This window comes from Spermophilus citellus (assembly GCF_964194105.1).
Source record: "Spermophilus citellus genome assembly, chromosome: 7".
NCBI classification, from domain to species: domain Eukaryota; kingdom Metazoa; phylum Chordata; class Mammalia; order Rodentia; family Sciuridae; genus Spermophilus; species Spermophilus citellus.
Window position 1 is genome coordinate 81761619 of NC_138188.1, and position 24337 is coordinate 81785955.

Genomic DNA, 24337 nt, shown 5'->3' on the forward strand with positions numbered 1-24337 from the left:
CGCAGCTCGCCCGGACCACTCGCGGCTGCTTGGAGCCGCCTCTTTCGCCAGGTTCTCCCGCACCGGCTGGAGGAAAGTTCTCGCTGCCCCCGCACCTCTTTACAGCTGCGGAGCCTCCCTTACTTTGGTCTCTGCAAGTGCCCACTTTAGTCCGGAGAGGCGCTCTGACCGCCCGAACTGCCCCTAGCACCTGGTGGTCCCTCCCTTCATCCCCGCGGTGAGGCGCCCTCCCCCGCCCCTCGCTCCCCTCCCCCAAACCACAGCCCTAGCTCGCTCCTGCGCGCGCGCTCTCCGGGGCCCAAGTGAATAGTCCTCGCGCAAGCGGGACACAGTGGTGGATGCAATTCCCCTCGCCTCCAGCCGCCAGGAGCTCCCCGGCGCCGCAGGCAGTGTCCTCCTCCGAAGCAGCTGCACTCGCACCTGGGCAGCCTGGACCCTCGTGCCCTGCTCCCGGGGTCTCACTCGGGGGGCGCCCCGGGACACCCCCTGCGGGCCGGGTGGAGGTGGAGGAGGAGGAGGAGGAAGAAGACGTGGACCAGGACCCCCACCCTATCCTGAACACCTGGTTGAGCTGCTACCACTTCTTTTTAAGGGAAAAAAAAGAGAGCCCGGGAGAACCATGGGGGGCTGCGAAGTCCAGGAATTTCTTTTGCAATTTGGTTTCTTCTTGCCACTGCTGACAGCTTGGCCAGGCGACTGCAGTCACGTCTCCAACAACCAAGGTAAGGGACGGGGTGGAGGAGCAAGAGGGGACGCGAGGAGGAAGGTGCTTTGAGGACTAAGGCAGGTGGCCTTCTGCAGGTAACTTCGTCCTGGGGTCAGTTTCTCTGGGTTTGCCACACGAGGGGGGTCAAGGATTTTCCTTCACCGGAGCGTCCTTTCTACGCCGCCTAGGGCTGGTGGCCCCAGGAGCTGTGAGCCTTTCTGCTTCCAGATTTCTTTAAACAGATGCGTGAGCATCAGCAGCACGTGGGTCCCTTTGCTGGCGTCTGTGGGACTGCTCCTGGCTGCGCAGTCTCCACCGGAGGTCAGGCTCCGTGGCACAGACTTAATGGGGACTCTCGGGTGTCGCTCAAAACAGGGTAATGTGTGGATTCTCCTACATGCCTACTTGAAAGGCAGCTTGCTTGCTCCCGCTGTACCTAGTGACTAATTGTCAGCCTTTTACCCCCACCCCCACCCCAGTCACTCAGTGTTGCCCTCACCTAGCCTTAGCCCCAGAACCCTGTTCAAATTTCCTCCTGGAGCAGATAGAAACAGATCTGTGGTGGGGTCTCTATTTTTTGCGAGCAGGGAGTAGATAAGCGTGAAGTGTGAATTTCCAAGTTTTGAATATCCTATTCATAACGTCAAGTTTCTGTCAGATATTTCGTAGGAATTTGTTTTGGTGGGTACAGAGACAAAGTAAAGGTGAATAGTATGTGCAACACGGTGTAAATCAATGAGTATTTTCTTTCCTTCTATTTAAACAATCTTTATAAAATACATTTCCTTGGATTTCTGAATATTTAAAGGTCTATAATAATATCATATGCATATTGTAAATTCCTTTAGACTAGGTATCCAACAACCATAAAAGTTTTCCATCATGTACCTGGCTGGATGCTCTCACTGGCAATGTGATGACCACCAATCTGTCACCTCTCCTAAAGATTTCAACTGTAAAACAACTGTGGACAATTGTAACTGCAATTTAACAGATGAGACATATGTGTGTGTAAGGGTCTGGAAATAATTTGCAGATATAAAAATGGAGGTCAGAGGAATCGAGAGTGTGTACTTTTGTGTAAAGGGAAGAAGATTAAGACAGAAGGCAAGTAAAACAACGAAGCCTTACTTTTGTCATAAACATATATGAACAATATACTTTATTTAGAAATAAAATAATCACTTGGAATCAATACTCAGTTCTCATTTACATAGTTGGTGCTTTGCCATGTTTTCCTATTTATTATTTTTTATCTGACAGAATGTAATCACAAATTCATATGTGAACTTGGAACCCTAATAACTTTCATGACTTTGAAGATATGTCACATAATAAGTGACACCATAGTGCCATACTCTCCTATGATGGGGTATAATTTCACGCCACATCACTCATTTGTTTTCAAGGACTATTGGTATTAAATACCAAAGGAGCATTTATTTTACCTCTGTGAAATTAGAAGATTGTTAAAACTAACATATAATTATTTACTTGACCATTTTTATTAGGAGAGAGAACAATTTTTAAATTAATTTTTTATTTTAATTAATTATACATGATAGTAGTATGCACTTATAAACTTTGATATATCACACCTAGATGATATATAATTTCTCATTTTTCTGAGTATACATATTGTAGAATCATATTGGTCATACAGTTACATATATACATAAAGTAATAATGTCTGTTTCATTCTACTATCTTTCTAATCCCCACATCCCCTGCCTTCCCCTCCTTTCACTTCTTTTTACCTAACCTTAGGTAATGTTATTCTTTCTTTTTCTTTTTCTTTCTTTTTTTTTTTTTGCCTTTATACATGTACTTTGGGTTTTTTTTTTGTTATTGTTGTTGTTTGAATTACAATTCATAATAATAACTGGAAAGTAAAACATTGTACTTTATGTTAGTATCTCTGGAGGCTAAAGAGATGTACACTTTGAGAATTAAGTTTACCACAAGTTTTTAACAGTTATTCCTGTGTAAGAATTTTCCTAAATAGATTTTTTAAAAAATTTTATTTAGTACCTATGATACATCAGCAACCACCCTAGTCCTTGGGTTTACTAACATAAATAAAACAGGTGTGTATGAATTTTCACACCCATTTTACAAAAATGTATCATGTTAAAGTATAACCTTTCAGATAGTTACATTAAATTTAAAAAGCCTAGTAATGGTAACCTTTTGCAGTAGTTTTAATTTGCTTAGCTATTTTAATGACTTCTCCATACCATTTAACAATGTTTCACCTAAAATAAATACCAAACATGTAATTCATTTTTTAGCTGAACTTAATATTGGAAAATTAGTATTTCCCAGTCTTTTTTATCAGATAAATAGGATCATTAAAGAGTGTCTACTAAAGCTCTTAATTTGAATTTATATTCATATGTTAAAAATACGGGTTATGCATAAAAATATATGTGGGTAAAATAGTATCTACTGGTTAAGTTAGGGAAAATTTAGGATAATTCTTCAAAAAAATTATATAGAGAAGTTATGATTCAGATTTTTTCATCATCACAAATGGTTGTTTATGCTCTGTAGAACCTAAACTTACAGTGGTTAGAAATTTGCCTGATAATAATTTTAGATAATGTTTAGATACTGAAACGACCACAAATAACACAAATGGTTCATAGATACCAACCTTGTAAATGTTAAACTTGTGAACTTTTTAGGCATATTTTCTTAATTTGTAGTGTCATTAGATAAGGCAAAGCATCAGCCTTTGTACATCAAAACCATAGAACAATACATAATTATTGTAAACATGCAGTATGGGAAGACTAATGTAAAATATGTTGGTTTCTTATACACATAAAAATATCAATAAAATAATTAATATTTGTTTATTTTGAGAAGATGCTGTTCATATCCCTAGTAATTTTCATTAACACTTTTGAAACTTGTTATTTTATAGAGGGTAAAATTCCACTTTTATATAACTTTCCTTCTTGATAAAGGACTTTCACAAAGTAAAAATTTTAACTGTGCATTTTTTCTAGCAAATTATATAAAAATCCTACCTGACAGGAAAGAATGGAGTCATTCCCATTCCTGGTTTTCCATACATAGGCAGGGTTAAATAATGACAAGGCCTAACGAATGTAAACTACTACATTATTTACTTGATAAGTAAATAAATTAGTGACTTGGCTCTAGAAAGGACTGATCTTGTCTTTTAACTAACTGTAAAGTTTTCTACTATTAAGTTTGACTGTATTACCCAGACCTCCTTGATTTAATGAGAAAGTATCTGAATAAATGAAAACATGCTTTCTATTCAAATCCCTTTTATTCCATTGATTTCTCCTATATTTAAAGCCACAACATTAATTCAGTGTTTTAAATTTTTATCTAAAAATCTGACTTTATCTTCTCTAGATGATAACCTTTTGTTTCTGTAATGGTGAATATCAAATAAAGTCTTGCTTCATGTATAAGTTAACCATCTATGTCAATTACAATGGTTAGTAGCCACTAGGGATCCATTTATTCAAAGATTATTTCACTTTGCAAAGAGTATTTTATTGCCTAAATGAGTTGATATGCCTCTCAGGGTGTGGCTAGTGTTTATACAAATAGTCAGTTACATACACAAATAATTCATTAAGTCAAAGTAGGATTTGGGTACATGAATCTAGTACTTATTTTATTACTGCTATTGTTTGAATTCATTTCCCCCCCAGATGATTCAGTGACAAACAAAATAACTACAATGGTAATGTGACCAATTAGTTTTATTGAATTTATTGACTTAGATGAATTGTGACTGCAAAAGCAACTAAATTATGTGTAAATAAAAGTTAACATATCTAAGCAAAAAAAATCTGCTTAACAAAGTTCATGGCTTAAAATTAGTTGACTAACTATAAACAGTGTTGAAAACTGTAAGATTGAATATTCTTATATTTCTATAAATGTAGAATTAAGGAAAAATTTTAAGAACATTTGAACTTTAAATACTAATAATACTTTTCAAACTCTTGAATATTTAAAATTTTTTATTGATATATAAATATCAATGCAACCAAGAATGTCATTTTATTATACATTTAAAGTTAAAATGTCGTTGTATGGTCATTATGCTTAGTATCCTGAAAAATTAAACATCATTTTTATGCAGATTCAGCAATGACCATCTAAATGTTGGTTGTTCTGGGTTTGAAATGAGATTATATCTAAAATAGTTTGCTTGCACAAAAAATTATACAGTGTTCATTAAAGATCTGTGTTTCAAACCAGAAATAACTTAAAAGAATATAATAGAAACTGCACATACATCAAGCACTTTTAAATTTTTAAGGAAGAGAAAATGTTTTTAATTGTACAAGAGAAGTAAATGGTTAACTATTTTTTTTAACTTTTGGGTTACTGTTATTACAAAATAAATATTAGAAAAATAATGGAGTAGAAAGTATTTTGTTTTTACTAATCACTGCTAGTATAAACTTTTTTAAATATAAAAGACATTATAGTTTTTTATATACCAAACTATTTCTCTGTCACACAATCTCAATATCACTTTCTTTTCTCCATCCTCCTCCTGCCTTATATACACCTATGATTCTCCTAAAACTATGTTTCAGTTGTCACCATGAAAGATTAGATTCTGCTTCACAAAACAGAGCTAGAAGTCTTGTTATTATACCCTGGCTCAACACTTCTTGGTAGTATAAACATGGTGGAGACCAATATATATATAGCTAAATAATCAAAATAGGTTGACTATCCAATGTACATTGCCAACCATGCTATCAAACTATACTTACATAGGGGTTAAATTGCTTATGCATTTCGTGTTCTTTTAAACTCATGATATTTATATACCTCATCACTAAAAAATTGAAAACATTAATTTTTATTTTATTGAATATTGTTCCCTAGAATCTAAAATTTAGATCATGGAGAAACGTTATGGGATAGGCAGGTGTGTTTTATATCCTCATGAAGCTTGGTAAGTAAATAAAACAATAAAGGTTGTAGAAATTCTATGGCAGAATCAACAAAAGTGCTGAGATAGAAAATAACAGGAAAGACATACTGTGTAAAACAGGACAGTTAGGTCTGTGTGTACATGGGGGTGACATTTAAGCCTCATTCTCAGGGAAGAGAAAGAATTAATTAAGCAGAGCAGGAAAAAGTGCATTAAAAGTGGATGGCACTGCCACAGCAATGGCCTTGAAGAGAAATAAGCTTAATGTATTTGAAAAATCAAGTCCAGTGTAACTGGAATTTACTGGGCAAGCAAGAAGTGAGATTTGAAAGATGGTTAATAACCCAAATTCCATAGAGTAGAAAAAGAGCACTGGTTAAGGAGTAAACCTTTTTAAATTATACCAGGTGAGGGCTGGGGATGTGGCTCAAATGGTAGCACGCTCATCTGGCATGCTTGTGGCCCGGGTTCGATCCTCAGCACCACATACAAACAACGATGTTGTGTCCGCCGATAACTAAAAAAAAAGTAAATATTAAAAATTCTCTCTCTCTCTCTCCCTCTATTACTCTCTCTTTTAAAAAAATAAAATAAAATAAATTATACCAGGTGAAAGGTGAAGTGATTGGGAGATTTTTAACCAAATGAGTAAAATAAGCCATTTCACTAATATTAAGAGTATTGTAGCAAGTAAGCAAAGACATGACTGAAAGCTGGCAAGAGCAGAATTAGGAGCCCATCAGAGTTGTTCAGAGAGTTGTTAATGGTGGCCTGTCCTAGAGCTGTGGTAGTAAAACTGAAGAGCAGGCAGGTAAGCCTGAGATATATTTTGGAGCTAGCATATATGAGATGATCTTGTCCCTAGAGAGAAATAAATCTGGATATTCAGCATTCTTACCATTTTCTTTTCAAGGAGCTCAAATAAATGCTCCATTACCTGCCTTTAAAATGAAGTTCACTATATAATTGTTGATATTTGACCAGATAAGAGGAATGGGGTAGAACAAACTACATAGCAAGGATGTAATGTCCATTTCCTACTTTATTCAGCCCAAGCCGATTGTCATTTAAAACATAACCTTAATAGTACAAATTTGCTATGTCCAACCATTATGCATAATGTACATTCATCTTGGATCAACAAGTACAATTTGTTGATGCTTTTCGGACTTCGCAGCTTTCCATATACAGTTATTTTTGTCAGAGTGGATGTTGGTATAATTAGGGACACTTTCACAAGGCAATGTAATGATCCATCTAGTTTTTTCTAATAAGAGTGATAGTTGAGGGTTTACAAATGTACCAGATTTATTCATCTCTGTTTTGATCAATTTGCTATTATTGTAAACAAAAATTCAAATATCGGATATAAAACAGATGTGTTTTCAGATATTTTCCATTTATCTTCTCTCTGCATTTTTTTAAATGAAAAGAAACAAATAGATGTTCAGAAAGCTTATGAAACCGAAAGAATGAAATTGAAGGATACACGATATTTCTGGTGGTAGGAATGAGGGGAAAAGCTTTTAGACTTTAAACTAAACAATAGAAATTTCATGCAATTAAAATTTTTCCTGAGAAGTTATTTACTCATTACTTTAAGTTGACTTTTATAATATCGTATGAATATAACTATTAAATATATAGAAGCATAAAATTCCTCACTTAACACTCACATATAGTTAGTATATATTACAAAATTCATTATTTGGAGATACTTCATTTAAACATTTCTTAATATTTTAAAAGATTTATTAAAATTTAGTAAACTTCACATTTTACTTTAATGTTTCAGATGATCTGGAAAAATTTAATAATCTCTTTCAATCATATGGCTATTTATGGAATATACGATTTCAGTTTTTACTGACAAATATGTTAAAAGTAAGTGACAATATTCATTTTTAAAAACATTGATTGAAGTTCTGCTATATGGTGGCTGGTGTACTTGGTAGAGGCTCAAGGAGAACTTTCCCACTTAGAACATAAGACCCAGTGTAGCATTTCCTGTATGTTTTTTTTTTTTTTTTGTCCCCCTGAAAATCAAATTTTTAATTAGGTAGAAAATCTTTAAAAACATATTTGCTATGTGATAATACAGACTGATATGGACTAATAACCGAGCCTCATGGTGTAGAATGTTTGTGTACCATTTATTTGAAAGAATCTATAATTTTATTGCATTTTTCTCAAAGTTAAAAAATTAAATATTAAGGGTTGGGTTGTGGCTCAGGGGCAGAGCACTTTCCTTGCACATGTGAGGCACTGAGTTCATCCTCAGCACCACATAAAAATAAATAAACAAAATAAAGATATTGTGTCCATAGGAACTATAAAATTTAAAAAGAAAGAAAATAAATATTAGGCAACATGCTAGCTACTGAAGGCTACAATGATGATTATCTCACACAGTCTTCACTAGTGTCTTAGTCTGTTCTGTTACTGTTATGAATCTTTTATCAATACTTATTTTTTGTAAGGTGAAGAGTTTTACAGTAAATGAGATTGGAAGAAAAGGGAGCAAAAAATATGCAGTATTTGCTTTATTTTAAAATTGCTTTATAAGAAACTTGTTAACTGTATGTATGGATAGGTAGATTTTTGTTTAATTATATGAATATAAAATATACAAGTATGCATTTTACAAATATATGTACCAAAAATAAATATTTCATGCAGTAATGACTTTTCGTAGGCTGACAAGTAAAATGAAGTTTTGTTGAAGGCAAATTAGACTGGCCTATTCTGGTGTGTTTATTTAAAGGGGGTTAATTATTAAAAACTTGAATTCATGTTGAAGATGCAAGTTTCCAATTTCAGATACCAGTGAGCATATGTTGTAACTGAACTTTGGAGCAAGAATTGGGATGAAATTATGTATTGTCAACCCATATCCTCAAAAATATATTCATCTGCATTCCCAGGTACTGCAGAGGCCTCTGGCTATTGGCCTGTTTGGTGAACTGTACTTAGTGGATATAATTGAAAATCTTAATTCTTCTTCCTATTTCACTTAAAAATTTCATGCATAGAATTCATATTTTTTGATCATAGGAGAGATGAGATAATATGGCCTTAGAAAATGGATGTTAGGAGGTAGAATTGTTATTTTACTCTTGCAGTTTTGGTAATTTTGTGGATATCTGGATCTGATAAAAGTAAGCATTAAATGTAAATACTTATAATTTATTTATTATGTTAATTTACTAATGATATAGCAGTGGGGTAATTATGTATGACTATACTATACAGTGATAATTTATATTTTGTGGTACATGAATATTGCAAAGAGACACAAATTCTTATTAAGTAGGGCATAGCATCTAGAATAAAAAAATCATTTGCTTTTAATATTAAAAATTCCCATGATTTTTTAAAAAATAGCATATAGAAATTTACCTACTTAGTTAATTATACTTTAAGCAACATCATAAAGAGAAATATTTTGAACTAGGAAATAAAGAGGTATTGTGTTAATATGCATTCCAAGTAAGAATGATCTTAGAATAACTAAAATGATTGTGTCTACATTTGAGTTGAACTATGTCTTAATGGCACTTTAATTTTTACTTTTAAAGTGAGACTTTTTTAATAGTGATATGATAATTTAATATTGGTAAAGGTAATTGAAATTAAATGTTTGGCAAATTTAACTATAGAGTTCAATAAATACATTATTTTAAGAATTAATATCTCACATAATTGAAGTAGATTTTTAAATATAACACCGTAGCTAAGCAGCAATAAACATACCAAAAATCAAAGAAAAATAAAGATAAGAAAAAAGCTAAATGAGGACACTATTTTTAAAATGAGACTGTTGGTTAAGAATTTTCCCTGGAGATACATACTGAATAAAATAGTCTGCTCTAGGTCCTTTGATCTCTGCAAGTATAGAAGTATATGTTGATAACAAACTTTATTAAAACACCATTTTATCCAATATTGAAATTGTTTTGTTTCACTGTCTCTTTCTTGGGTTAAAGTATACTTAAATAATATTTGTCTTGGGGCTGAGGCTGTGGCTCAGTGGTAGAATGCTTGCCTGGCATGTGTGAGGCACTGGGTTCAATTCTCAACACTGCATATAAATAAAGTAAGAGTCTATCAACAGCTAAAACATATTTTAAAAAATATTGTGAATGCATGTGAAAACATTCAGTAGTTTCTATAAAGTGTGATGACAAATAACTGAGCCAATTGTTATATTCCATTGCACAGTATCATAAGAGAATTGTATTAATTTCTAAAATAAAATGAAAATCTTTGTATTAATCCACTTATTAGTCATTGGCATAATGCTTTAACAAAAACAAAGATTTAAGAATCAAGAATACTTTATTGAGAGAAATTCACTATTATGTTGACCCTTTTATATGCTTACTTTAATGAAGGAACAGTTGGTAAGATTTTCTCATTTTTATCTAAAACCCAGAAAACCTTGGGAATTATATATGATGGTGTAGCATATTGCTTAACATGACTTGGCTTCAAAACAAGTAAAATCTAACATACTCAATTTTATGACTATTTTTATAATACTATATGAAACAGTACATGTACTATAATACCTTATGGTCTTATAGTTTTGTACTATAATGACTTTAATTTAAAAATTAGAGAAAATGTGGTTTACACAGTGTATTAAAATAACACTTTGTTAGTATTTTTAGTAAAAATTACACATATAATAACCTTTATAATCTTCATGAGTTTATTACAAGGAATCTACTTATGGATGCATTGCCTTTTAGATTTTTCAAGAATCCCATTAACTGGAAATATGGAATTAAATTTTAAGGGTTTATTTTAAAATATTAGAATTCCAAAGTTTTAGTAGCATTATTAAGACTAAATTCTTTTTATGAAATGCTACAAAGTCTTAAATCAAATAAAATTTTTAACATACTTCAGTTATAAGGTTCTCAAATAATTCTTCATTGCAGCATATAAACAACCTTTGAGTTTTTTTTTTATTGGTTGTTCAAAACATTACATAGTTCTTGATATATCATATTTCACACTTTGATTCAAGTGGGTTATGAACTCCAATTTTTACCCCGTATACAGACTGCAGAATCACATCCGTTACACTTCCACTGATTTACATATTGACATACTCATGTCTGTTGTATTCTGCTGCCTTTCCTATCCTCTACTATCCCCCCTCCCCTCCACTCCCCTCTCCTCTTCTCTCTCTACCCCCTCTACTGTAATTCATTTCTCCCCCTTGTATTATTTTTCCCTTTCCCCTCACTTCCTCTTGTATGTAATTTTGTATAACCCTGAGGGTCTCCTTCCATTTCCAAGCAATTTCCCTTCTCTCTCCCTTTCCCTCCCACCTCTCATCCCTGTTTAATGTTAGTCATCTTCTCATGCTCTTCTTCCCTACTCTGTTCTTAGTTACTCTCCTTATATCAAAGAAGACATTTGGCATTTGTTTTTTAGGGATTGATTAGCTTATCTTAGCATAATCTGCTCTAATGCCATCCATTTCCCTCCAAATTCTATAATTTTGTCATTTTTTAATGCAGAGTAATACTCCATTGTGTATAAATGCCACTTTTTTTTAATCCATTCGTCTATTGAAGGGCATCTAGGTTGCTTCCACAGTCTTGCTATTGTGAATTGTGCTGCTATGAACATCGATGTAGCAGTGTCCCTGTAGCATGCTCTTTTTAGGTCTTTAGGGAATAGACCGAGAAGGGGAATAGCTGGGTCAAATGGTGGTTCCATTCCCAGCTTTCCAAGAAATCTCCATACTGCTTTCCAAATTGGCTGCACCAATTTGCAGTCCCACCAACAATGTACAAGTGTACCCTTTTCCCCACATCCTCGCCAGCACTTGTTGTTGTTTGACTTCATAATGGCTGCCAATCTTACTGGAGTTAGATGGTATCTTAGGGTGGTTTTGATTTGCATTTCTCTGACTGCTAGAGATGGTGAGCATTTGTTCATGTACTTGTTGATTGATTGTATGTCGTCCTCTGAGAAGTTTCTGTTTAAGTCCTTGGCCCATTTGTTGATTGGGTTATTTGTTATCTTATTGTCTAATTTTTTGAGTTCTTTATATACTCTGGATATTAGGGCTCTATCTGAAGTGTGAAGAGTAAAGATTTTTTCCCATGATGTAGGCTCCCTATTTACCTCTCTTATTGTTTCTTTTGCTGAGAAAAAACTTTTTAGTTTGAGCAAGTCCCATTTGTTGATTCTTGTTATTAACTCTTGTGCTATGGGTGTCCTATTAAGGAATTTTGAGCCCGACCCCACAATATGTAGATTGGAGCCAACTTTTTCTTCTATCAGATGGAGAGTCTCTGATTTGATATCTAGCTCCTTGATACACTTTGAGTTGACTTTTGTGCATGGCGAGAGGAGGGGATTCAGTTTCATTTTGTTGCATATGGATTTCCAGTTTTCCCAACACCGTTTGTTAAAGATGCTATCCTTTCTCCATTGCATGTTTTTAGCTCCTTTATCAAATATAAGATAGTTGTAGCTTCGTGGATTAGTCTCTGTGTCCTCTATTCTGTACCATTGGTCCACCAGCCTGTTCTAGTACCAGTACCATGCTGTTTTTATTACTATTGCTCTGTAATATAGTTTGAAATCTGGTATCGCTATACCACCTGAATCACACTTCCTGCTTAGAATTGTTTTTGCTATTCTGGGTCTTTTATTTTTCCATATGAATTTCACGATTGCTTTATCTATTTCTACAAGAAGTGCCATTGGGATTTTGATTGGCATTGCATTAAACCTATAGAGAACTTTTGGTAATATCGCCATTTTGATGATGTTAGTTCTGCCTATCCATGAACAGGGTATATTTTTCCATCTTCTAAGATCTTCTTCTACTTCTCTCTTTAGGGTTCTGTAGTTTTCATTGTATAAGTCTTTCACCACTTTTGTTAGGTTGATTCCCAAGTATTTTATTTTTTTTGAGGATATTGTGAATGGAGTGTTTTTCCTCATTTCCATTTCAGAGGATTTGTCGCTGATATACAGGAATGCCTTTGATTTATGCGTGTTGATTTTATATCCTGCCACTTTGCTGAATTCATTTATTAGCTCTAATAGTTTTTTGTAGACCCTTTTGGGTCTGCTAGGTATAGAATTATGTCATCTGCAAATAGTGATAATCTAAGTTCTTCTTTTCCTATTTTTATGCCTTTAATTTCTTTCATCTGTCTAATTGCTCTGGCCAGTGTTTCGAGAACTATGTTGAACAGAAGTGGTGAGAGAGGGCATCCCTGTCTTGTTCCAGATTTTAGAGGGAATGCCTTCAATTTTTCTCCATTCAGAATGATGCTAGCCTGAGGCTTAGCATAGATTGCTTTTACAATGTTGTGGTATGTTCTTGTTATCCCTATTTTTTCGAGAGTTTTGAACATAAAGGGATGCTGTACTTTGTCGAATGCTTTTTCTGCATCTATCGAGATGATCATATGGTTCTTATTTTTAAGTCTAATGATGTGGTGAATAACATTTATTGATTTCCATATATTGAACCAGCCTTGCATCCCAGGGATTAATCCTACTTGATCACGGTGTACAATTTTTTTGATATGATTTTGTATCCGATTCGCCAGAATTTTATTGAGGATTTTTGCATCGAGGTTCATTAGAGATATAGGTCTGTAGTTTTCTTTCTTTGAAGTGTCTTTGTCTGGTTTAGGAATCAGGGTGATGTTGGCCTCATAGAATGAATTTGGAAGTTCTCCCTCTTTTTCTATTTCCTGAAATAGCTTGAAAAGTATTGGTATTAGTTCCTCTTTAAAAGTTTTGTAAAACTCTGCTGTATACCCATCCGGTCCTGGGCTTTTCTTAGTTGGTAATCTTTTGATGGTTTCTTCTATTTCCTCAATTGATATTGGTCTGTTTAGGTTGTATATATCCTCCTGTCTCAATCTGGGCAGATCATATGACTTAAGAAATTTATTGATGCCTTCACTATCTTCTATTTTATTGGAGTATAAGGATTCAAAATAATTTCTGATTATTTTCTGTATTTCTGAAGTGTCTGTTGTGATATTGCCTTTTTCATCCTGTATGCTAGTAATTTGAGTTCTCTCTCTTCTTCTCTTCGTTAGCATGGCTAAGGGTCTTTTGTTCTTATTTATTTTTTCAAAGAACCAACTTTTAGTTTGGTCAATTTTTTCAATTGTTTCTTTTGTTTTGATTTCATTAATTTCAGCTCTGATTTTAATTATTTCTTGCCTTCTACTTCTTTTGCTGTTGTTTTGCTCTTCTTTTTCTAGGATTTTGAGATGAAGTATGAGATCATTTATTTGTTGTTTTTTCTATTTTTAAGGAATGAACTCCAAGCAATGAATTTTCCTCTTAGAACTGCTTTCAATGTGTCCCATAGATTCCGATATGTTGTGTCAGTGTTTTCATTTATCTCTAAGAATTTTTTAATTTCCTTCTTGATGTCTTCTATAACCCATTGATCATTCAGTAACCTATTGTTCATTCTCCAAGTGATGCATGATTTTTCCTTCCTTCTTTTATCGTTCATTTTCAGTTTCATTCCATTATGATCAGATAAGATGCATGGTATTAGCTCTACTCCTTTATATTGTCTAAGAGTTGCCCTGTGACATAATATATGATCTATTTTTGAGAAGGATCCATGTGATGCTGAGAAAAAAGTGTAACTGCTTGATGTTGGGTGGTATATTCTATATATGTCAATTAAGTCTAGGTTATTAATTGTGTTATTGAGTTCTATAGTTTCCTTATTCAACTTTTGTTTGGAAGATCTGTCCAGTGGTGAGAGAGGTGTGTTGAAGTCTCCCATGATTATTGTATGGTGGTCTATTAGACTCTTGAACTTGAGAAGAGTTTGCTTGATGAACATAGCTGCACCATTGTTTGGGGCATATATATTTATGATTGTTATGTCTTGTTGGTGTATGGTTCCCTTGAGCAGTATGTAGTGTCCCTCTTTATCCCTTTTGATTAACTTTGGCTTGAAATCTATTTTATTTGATATTAGTATGGACACTCCTGCTTGTTTCCAAAGTCCATATGAGTGATATGATTTTTCCCAACCTTTCACCTTCAGTCTATGTATGTCTTTTCCTATCATATTCGTCTCCTGTAGGCAGCATATTGTTGGGTCATGTTTTGTGATCCATTCTACTAGCCTGTGTCTCTTAATTGGTGAGTTTAAGCCATTAATATTTAGGATTATTATTGAGATATGGGTTATCCTTCCAGCCATATTTGTTTATTTATGTTACTGAATATGGTTTGTTTTCCTCTTTGATTATTTTCCCCCCTTTACTGTCCTACCTCCCACTGTTGGTTTTCATTGTTATTTTCCATTTCCTCTTCCTGTAATGTTTTGCTGAGGATTTTTTGGAGAGATGGTTTTCTAGCTGCCAATTCTTTTAACTTTTGTTTATCGTGGAAGGTTTTAATTTCATCTTCCATCCTGAAGCTTAATTTTGCTGGATACACAATTCTTGGTTGGAACCCATTTTCTTTCAGTGTTTGAAATATGTTATTCCAGGATCTTCTTGCTTTCAAAGTCTGTGTTGAGAGATCAGCTGTCATCCTTATTGGTTTACCCCTAAATGTAATCTGCTTCCTTTCTCTTGTTGCTTTTAAAATTCTCTCCTTATTCTGTATGTTGGGCATCTTCATTATAATGTGTCTAGGTGTGCATCTCTTATGATTTTGCACATTCGGTGTCCTGTAGGCTTCTAGGATTTGGGATTCTGTCTCATTCTTCAAGTCTGGGAAGCTTTCTCGAATTATTTCATTGAATAGATTGCTCATTCCTTTGGTTTGGACCTCTATACCTTCCTGTATCCCAATGACTCCTAAGTTTGGTCTCTTTATGTTATCCCATATTTCTTGAATGTTCTGCTCATGGTTCCTTAGCAGTCTTGCTGAGCTGTCTATGTTCTTTTCAAGTTGAAATACTTTGTCTTCATTGTCTGATGTTCTATCTTCTAAGTGTTCTACTCTGCTGGTAGTATTCTCAATTGAGTTTTTAAGTTGGTTTATTGCTTCCTGCATTTCTAGGATTTCTGTTTGTTTGTTTTTTATAACCTCTATCTCCCTGTATAGTTGATCTTTTGCTTCCTGGATTTGTTTATGTAATTCATTGTTGAAGAGATCTTTCATTGTCTGATTTTGCTGTCTAATGTCTTCCTTGAGACTCCAGATCATCTGAAGCATGTATCTCCTGAATTCTTTATCTGACATTCCATCTGCTGCAGATATTACCTCTTCTAAGGTTGAGTTGACCTGCATTGCTTGTGGTCCTTTCTTTCCTTGTCTCTTCATCCTGTTCGCGTTTCTTTCTGCTTACTGAAACTGTTGTGTTATTGAATTTTCCCCCTATATATTTGTATTACTCTTGTATAGTTGCAAAGTCTCCCACGCAGGCGCAGGCAGGGGCTCTGCTCCTCCTCCAATTGGGGCAATGTGCCTACCACATCGGCAGGCCGCTGGGCCTGTTCTGCTGGTTGGTAGCAGGTGCGCCTACCTTGCAGGCGCGGGTGGCGGCTCTGCCTGTCTCCGGGCTGCTAGGCCTGTCCTGTCGGTGGTCGCAGTTCCGCCTCCTTTGCAGTCGCATGCAGCAGCTCTGCCCCTCGGAAGGCCACTGGGCCTGTTCTGCCGGTGGGTCGCAGGTCCATCTACCTTGCAGGCGTGGGCGGTGGCTCTGCCCCTCTTCGGGTCGCTGGGCCTGTTCTGTCAGTGGTCACAGTTCCGCCTACCTTGCAGGCACGGGGGGGGGGGCAGCTCTGCCTCTCCGCAGGCTGCTGGGCCTGTGCTGCTGGTGGGTCACAGGTCCGCCTACCTTGCAGGCGCGGGAGGCGGCTGTGCCCTTCTGCAGGCCACTGGGACTGTTCTGTTGGTGGGTCGCAGGTCCGCCTACCTTGCAGGCAAGTGGGGTGTCTCTGCCCCTCTGCGGGTTCCTGGGCCTATTCTGCCGGTGGGTCACAGGTCCGCCTACCTTGCAGGCGTGGTTGGCAGCTCTGCCCCTCCGTGGGCCACTGGGCCTGTTCTGTTGATGGTCACAGTTCTGCCTACCTTGCTGGCGCGGGGGGAGGGGGCAGCTCTGCCCCTCAGCAGGCCGCTGGGCCTGCTCTACTTGTGGGTCGCAGATCCGCCTACCTTGCAGGCGCAGGGGGAGGGCACGGCTCTGCCCCTCAGCAGGCCGCTGGGCCTGATCTGCTGGTGGGTCGCAGGTCCGCCTACCTTGCAGGCACGTGGGGCGGCTCTGTCCCTCCGCGGGTTGCTGGGCCTACTCTGCTGGTGGGTCGCAGGTCCGCCTACTTTGCAGGCGTTGTTGGCAGCTCTGCCCCTCCGCAGGCCACTGAGCCTGTTCTGTTGGTGGTCACAGTTCCGCCTACCTTGCTGGCGCTGGGGGAGGGTGTAGCTCTGCCCCTCAGCAGGCCGCTGGGCCTGGTCTGGTGGTGGGTCGCAGGTCCGCCTACCTTGCAGGCGCGGGTGGAGGGCGTGGCTCAACCTTTGAGTTTTTATTTGTTCATTTTACCTTTTGTTGCTCAGCTATAAATGCATCAGCTTAATCCCTATAATTTCTATACTTTGTTAGAATTTGCAGACTGATTCAACAATAATTATATATTCATTCAATTTTAAAATAAAACGTGTTGACACTACATTTCTCCACTGTGCTGGACACAAGGAGACTACAGCCCCTAAGTTCTCAGCTTTAAAGGTTGAGCTAATGAAGCTATTTATATTTCAGTGAATAGTTACAACTTTAGTTTATATATCAACATGTATGTATTTTGCTGCTCTGTGGACTTGAACTGATATTTAAACAGATGAAAAGTACTGTTCTCAATGAGCTAGGAATTAGTACATGGAGACATTGAGAATAAATATCCACTTAATGTATTGGTCATTTCCATAAATTGGACATGGCTTTGTGTAATTACTGAAAATAAGATCTGCCCCCACTGCAAGGATAGTGTTATAAAATTGAAGAGAAATGCCTGAACTCAAAATACTAACAAAATAGCAAAGATAAAATGAAGTAAAGTAATATAAATTTCAGAAACAAGTAAGACTCTTACATTAAACATAGGAAATGAGAATGAGTCTTATGTTTATGAGGATTTATTGTTGTGGATATCTGAAAATAATAAGAGAATTAAGATGACTAACTCCTCTGGAGACCTCAGTCTTAAATAACCTTGAAATAATTTTTCTGTATTTAAAGCTTAATACTTATGCTGCATTTAAAGATGAAAGATAAATATACAAAAAATTAATGTCTTTGAACATAGAACATTTAATTGTGAGGTATTTTTTGTTGATTATTGCTTTATCTTACTCTTTAAAAATATATGTGATGGGGCCACCTTTAAAAGTAGAAAATCACAAAATTAAATTTTAATAGATTGTATGTGGTCCAGTCTATTGGTTATTTTATATTTAGATGAACAATATCTATGAGCTTTACATTAAATACGATTTGAAATGTTCCTGCAAATTGTTACTTGCTATCCCCTATCATATTATATTTTTATTTTATCCTAATTTTATATTTCTTAACTGTATGAAATTTTGTTTTTACCAGTGTTTCAGAACTTTGAAATTACTGGCTTTATTTAATATTTGTCTTTAGAAATTATTTAAATTACTCTTTGATAGGTTGGCTATGTTATATTTCAGAAATGTGCCTTTAATAGCACATGGAAGTAGAAATTGCTGCCAAAACTTGGTATTTTTAAATAGAAAAACTAATAGCAGATTACCCATGATTAGCTGTTGACATTTAGATTTGTACATTTAGAATGTCAAAAAGTACTGAGAACTATCAATCTTGTTTCAAAATTATAATATTATTCCTCTTTTCAAACTCAACCTTTTATGGCCTTCCCCATTTCTCCTAAAAACAAGGATATGGTTTTGCTGAAACAACTGAAATAATCATACATTTTTTGATAAACCTGATATAACTTAAATAGTTACCTGAAAAAATTTATGGATCTGCTGATACAACTAATGGATTACTGATCACTCTGCCTGAATGTGTTTGCAGGCAGGCTGATTGGGCTTATTCTGGTCCACCTGGGTATAGATAGGTTCATTCTTATTACAACACCGTAGTATAGGCATTATTTCTAAATTATGGAACTAAATAGTTGTATTATAAAATTGGATTGATATTTTTTCCCTTTAATCATTACCTAATTCCTGGAATATGGTTATTTATTGCTCTGTCATAAAATTATTATTTCAATTCTCCACTGTAGCATAAATCACAAATGTTTAAAGTATTTTATCATAGTACATTATTTACTTAGCCTGTCAGAATCTGACTTATAACTAGATTTTACTGAATTGAAGATATTTTCAGAGTTTTTTAATTTTTAAATTTTTCGTAGTTGAAGATGGACAGCATGCCTTTATTTATTTTATGTGGTGCTAAGGATTGAACCCAGTGCCTCACATATGATAGGCAATAACTCTGATACTGAACTACAGCCCCAGCCCCTATTTTTAGAGTTTTGATACTTTAAATCCTTATTATTTTTATATATACCCTATCCCATTCTCTAAAAGCACTGCCAGCTTAGTTAGAAGGTCTCTTGATGTGATACTGGAATCCAGGGGACCTAAATAGTACCTATAAAACTAAGGGAAACAAACCCCCATTTTCCCCTTAATACTTTTTTTCAGTGTTGTATTTATTGTCCTAGTCTGAGATTACCCTACTTTTATAGTTGCTCTCAGCTTCTGATGGAAAACATGAATGTGTTCGAGTCCAGTGCAAACGTAGAAAATATTTGATATGAATTTGCTCTTTTTATATTTGTTAGTTCATAAATTGTAATGATTATTTTTTCTTTTATTATGTTAAATTCTGTTTTTTTTTCTTTTTTTTATTGGTTATTCATTACAAAGCTCATGACATATCCTCTTTCATACATTTGATTCAAGTGGGTTATGAACTCCCATTTTTACCCCAAATACAAATTGCAGGATCATATTGGTTACACATTCACATTTTTACATAATGCCATATTAGTGACTGTTGTATTCTGCTACCTTTCCTATCCCCTACTATCTCCCCTCCTCTCTTCTCCCATCTTCCCTCTCTACCTCATCTGCTGTTGTTCAATTCTCTCCCTTGTTTTTCCCCCCCTTTCCCCTCACAACCTCTTATATGTAATTTTGTGTAACATTGAGGGTCTCCTTCCATTTCCATACAATTTCCTTTCTCTCTCCCTTTCCCTCCCACCACTTGTCTCTGTTTAATGATAATCCTTTCCTCATTCTAGTTACATATTTCACATTCATTCCAAACAGTCTTTCAATTATTTTATTATTGCTTGGATCTCAAGTTTCTTCGCTCAGCGTTTTTTTCTCATGTGATACTTGAGAAAAAGTCTCATGCACACATTGCCCCTGAAGTCTCATGCACACATTGATCAATAGGTAACTGGCAGGCAAAACTCCCATTTACATCACTGTAAAAGTATTTTGTGTACTAATAATAAGCTCCTTGGCAAGAGGGCAGTTGCAGAATTACAACTAATGTAACTTGTACTTTTATAAATTATTTATTTATTTTGGTACTGGTGATTGAATCTAGGATGGCCTCACCTCTGAGCTACAACACTATTTATTTATTTATTTATTTTTATTTTGAAACAGAGTCTCATTAAGTTTTTGAGGGCCTTGCTAAATTCCTGAACCTGGCCTCAAACTTGTGAATCCTCTTGCCTCAGCTTCCCAGATTGCTGGAATTAAAGGTGTGTGTCATTACTCTGGGCTTGGAAGTTATTCTTAAGTGGGATTTCTTACCTTCCAATTTAAGTCTAAAGCAACACAAATCCACTTACCTAATATCCAGATGAACAACAATGGCTGACTCCTCCCTTGTGGAGAGTGGTGATTTGAATCATGGTCTTTCTGACTCTCATGACTGTGTTTGCACAGGGAATTACCTGTGCAAAAAAATGCAGATCAATCTGGCCCACTTGGTATGGTGATGCTGGCCTGAGGAAATTCTGTGCAAAGGGTCAGAGTTATTAGTTGGTTCCTTGAGTTCAGGCACCAACTCCCAGGGATAGAGGATTCTGAGCATAACAAGATGACCCTAATGTCTTACCAGTCCTGCATCCTTCAGATTGCCCACTTTGCTAAAACTTTCCCACAAATAACCTTTTGATAACAAAATCTATAAAATAAACATTCTGAGGTACCTTGTGGTCAGTCAAACTCCATCAGTTTGGCCAAACTCTATGTATGTCTGTTTGTCTTTTCTTCACCCTCATCGCCCTTCATCCAGTATCTCCTTAATTAACTGCCATGGCTGATAAATGAATAGGCCAGTGGCACGGCCTAGTCATAGGTGAGAGAGAGCAGAGGGAACGGCAGGCCAAGGAGTATTTGCCACACCAAATGAGGCTAGCACAGAACCAGGTGCATGTGCCTTTACTAAAGGAGAGTACTGATTTTCAACACCTGCAGTCCTACCTTTTACACTCTTCTAATGTTCTCCATCCTTGAGTGGAAAAATCTAGAACATAGTTGAAACAGGGTTAAGAATTTGAGAAAAATTTCAGAACGAAGAGGTATCTTCCCATCTCAAGTACACAGAAGTAATATCTGCTCCATGTCATCTTGTTCTTTGCAACATTCTGATTTAAAAACTGAAATCCTTTTTAAATGCTAAACAGTACCATACATAGGAAAAGGGAACATATTTGAAGTAAATTTTGTGTTTTGAGTCATGGAATGTTTTAAAAAATGTAAACAATATGTTTTAAAAAATGTAAACAATATTTTAAAATAGATAGCGTATTGTTAGACTCCACTAGTACTGTATGTCTGCATATATGGACATGGACATACACACGCACACAATCCCAAACACTGTGTAAACTTAAATTCTTTTTTCACTGGAATGCAGTGCTTCACATAATCCTAAGAATCTCATTTTATTGCTACCATGAAAAGAACTATAAAGAATGTGCACAGTTTTGCTTTTTATAATGTAATTGGGGTGATATTACATTAAAGTTTGGCAAATATAACATGCTTGATGCTATAAATATTAGGGAATAATCAGTTCTAATTTAAGTACAAAATAAATGGATGGCATGGTCTATGGGTTTATGGAAGGTGTATCTCTGAAAAACATGAACATGTTTTATAGTCATTAGCCCCTCCCAATAAATGGACATTTAAAAATGTATCTCCTGACAATGGAGGATTTGACATACTAGGAAAGATAAAAGACAAAATCTTTTGAATTGTACATTTAAATTTAATTCTAGAACTTTTTTTTTTTTAATTCACCCAAGTTAGCTAAGTACAATAAGTGACTGTACTTACTTTACTAATGGAATTTATATGGATGTTAAGTTACTTGGTAAAGCTAATTGGACAAATTAGTGATCACAAAATAAAAAAAGAAAGGTATTTTTAAGAAAGTTAGATCTGTGCACTTTCTAAATAGGGCAAAGAATTTCAAACAACTTCTAGGATTTTAAAATGCAATGATACTAAATTTAAGTACTATTATTCTTATTATGTATTTAAAATATTAAAAACATAGAACTTACATTCCATTTAAATAATGGTAATCTGTTTAAAAGAAATAAAAACTTATTTCAAAAATATTTATAAAGAATTTCATTTCTTGGATTATGTATTCATTGGACATTTTTTAAAATCAGAAATTAATAGTTATGGCTTTAAGTATTATTTATCCTTTAAATCTCATTTTTATATTTATATATTCTTTTTGTGGTTATAAGGCCATTTATTACATGTCTTTTCTTCTCTGCTTATTGTCTGCTTGTTAAAATTTGTCCCATAATATTAAATCTAGTAGGTATTTTATATGCTGTCTTGATTAATGAACAATAATAAAAGCATACATACTTAATGAGAAGCCACACAATTTGAATTAGTCCCTGGCCCCACTCTATATGACCATTTTTGATTTTCCTTTTGATTTTCTTTTGATTTTGATTTCCTTTTGATTTTACCCCAATTTGGATATAACTTAACAACCAACAGGTCTTATGTTATGGTTTCCATGTGAGGTGTCCCCCAAAAGCTCCTGTGTGAGAAAATGCAAGAAGGTTCAGAGGGAAAATTGTTAGCTTGTGAGCACCTTAAACTAATTAGTGAATTGATCCCAGATGGGATTAACTGAGTGTTACCTAGAGGCAGGTGGGTTGTGGCTGGAGAAGGTAGGGCATTGCGGGGTGTGGCTCTGGGGTATATATTTGTACCTGGTGCCTGGCGTCTTTCTCTGTGCTTCCTGCTCGTCTTGCTTCTCTCTGCCACCCTCTTACCGCACGATGTTCTGCCTCACCTTGATCCCTGAGGAATGGAGCCTGCCTTCTCTGGATGGAGACTTCTGAAACTGTGAGCCTCTGGATAAACTTTTTCTCCTCTAAAATTGTTCTGGTTGGGTTCTTTCAGTCACAGCAGCAAAAAAGCTGACTAAAACAACTTAGTTTCTATAGGGATTGCTGTAAAACTGGCTTCAGTTAGATAGTCTTGAGGCCCATTCCAAAGGATTGGATATAAATGTGTCTGAGATAGTATTTAGGATTCTTCATTTTTAACAAGCATCCTACATGATTTAGGTGCAGATGGTTTGAGAAAGTCTGGCTTGAATATCCCATTTCTGACCATTCAGTGTTTTTGTTTTTATTTTTTTTGTTGTTGTTTTTTGTTTTTTTAACAAGCAATGTGCCATGAAGCTAGCTAACATAAGAAAAAAGTTACTTATATGATACTGGATAATCCTCAGAACTGAAGTGAATCCTAGAGAACCAGCTCTGGAAAGGGAAGTCAACACCTGGGATGGAGGCATCAGGAATTAGTCACCCATATGGTTGGCTGAATTATATTCAGCCAATTTCTTCTTGTTCTTGTATTTCTCATCTCAAAATCTTAGTCCTGCAAGAGAAAACCTAATTTTCCTTGATAGGGTCATGCCCCGAGCATCATGGAAAGAGTAGGGATCCTTGATTAACAATCTTATCATGATTGGTCACTATGTTGAATGAGGAATTCCTTTAAAAATGCTGTCACCAGTAGAATATGACAAATGGAATGAATAATGGATGGTCAAAACCCAGAATCTAATCAATTATCATGTAATATGATCATTAAAATAATTTCTTTTAGAATTTTAAAACTTCTCTTAAAAATTCAAGAAGTAGACCATATGACTTTGTCTACCTAAGAACCTATAGAATTTCTTGGTTTAGCCCATGAGAGTTAGGCAAAATTTTGCTTCTATACTCAATAGAATATTAGCAACATAGGTTGTATATAATAATAGAATCATGAAGCCAATTTCCCAAAATGAAAAATGAATTTGCATTTCCCCATGTACAATGTGAGGAACTTTTATCATGTCAAAACTCTTCCTTTGTAGTATAGAAGATAAAGGGCCATATAGGTTATCTGGATTTCTAATCATCATTTATATGAAATATTACTTTTAGCAAAAGACCTAAGCCATGTTAAAAATTTCAGTACATTCAAAATATGGTTTAATAATCTGGTTATTGGTATTTGCCTGGTTAATAAGAGGAAATTTGTGCCACAGAATATTCTGCCCAGTATTGATTCAGGTTCTATACACAATTATTATGCTTTTAAACATAAATTGATTCCTAACTATATAGCAGAATCAATATGCTTCTAAATCT

At 35.4% G+C, this 24337-nt stretch overlaps 1 protein-coding gene across 1 annotated transcript in view; it reads left to right on the forward strand.

The window, feature by feature from the left end:
• Positions 1–338: 338 nt before the first annotated feature.
• EPHA6 (EPH receptor A6) overlaps positions 339–24337 on the forward strand; it is a gene marked incomplete at both ends in the record, with an annotated part of 842065 nt that continues 818066 nt past the window's right edge. The window contains 2 exon segments of the mRNA XM_081301897.1: positions 339–594; positions 597–722. Of these exon segments, the coding sequence (XP_081158023.1) occupies positions 339–594; positions 597–722 (382 nt within the window).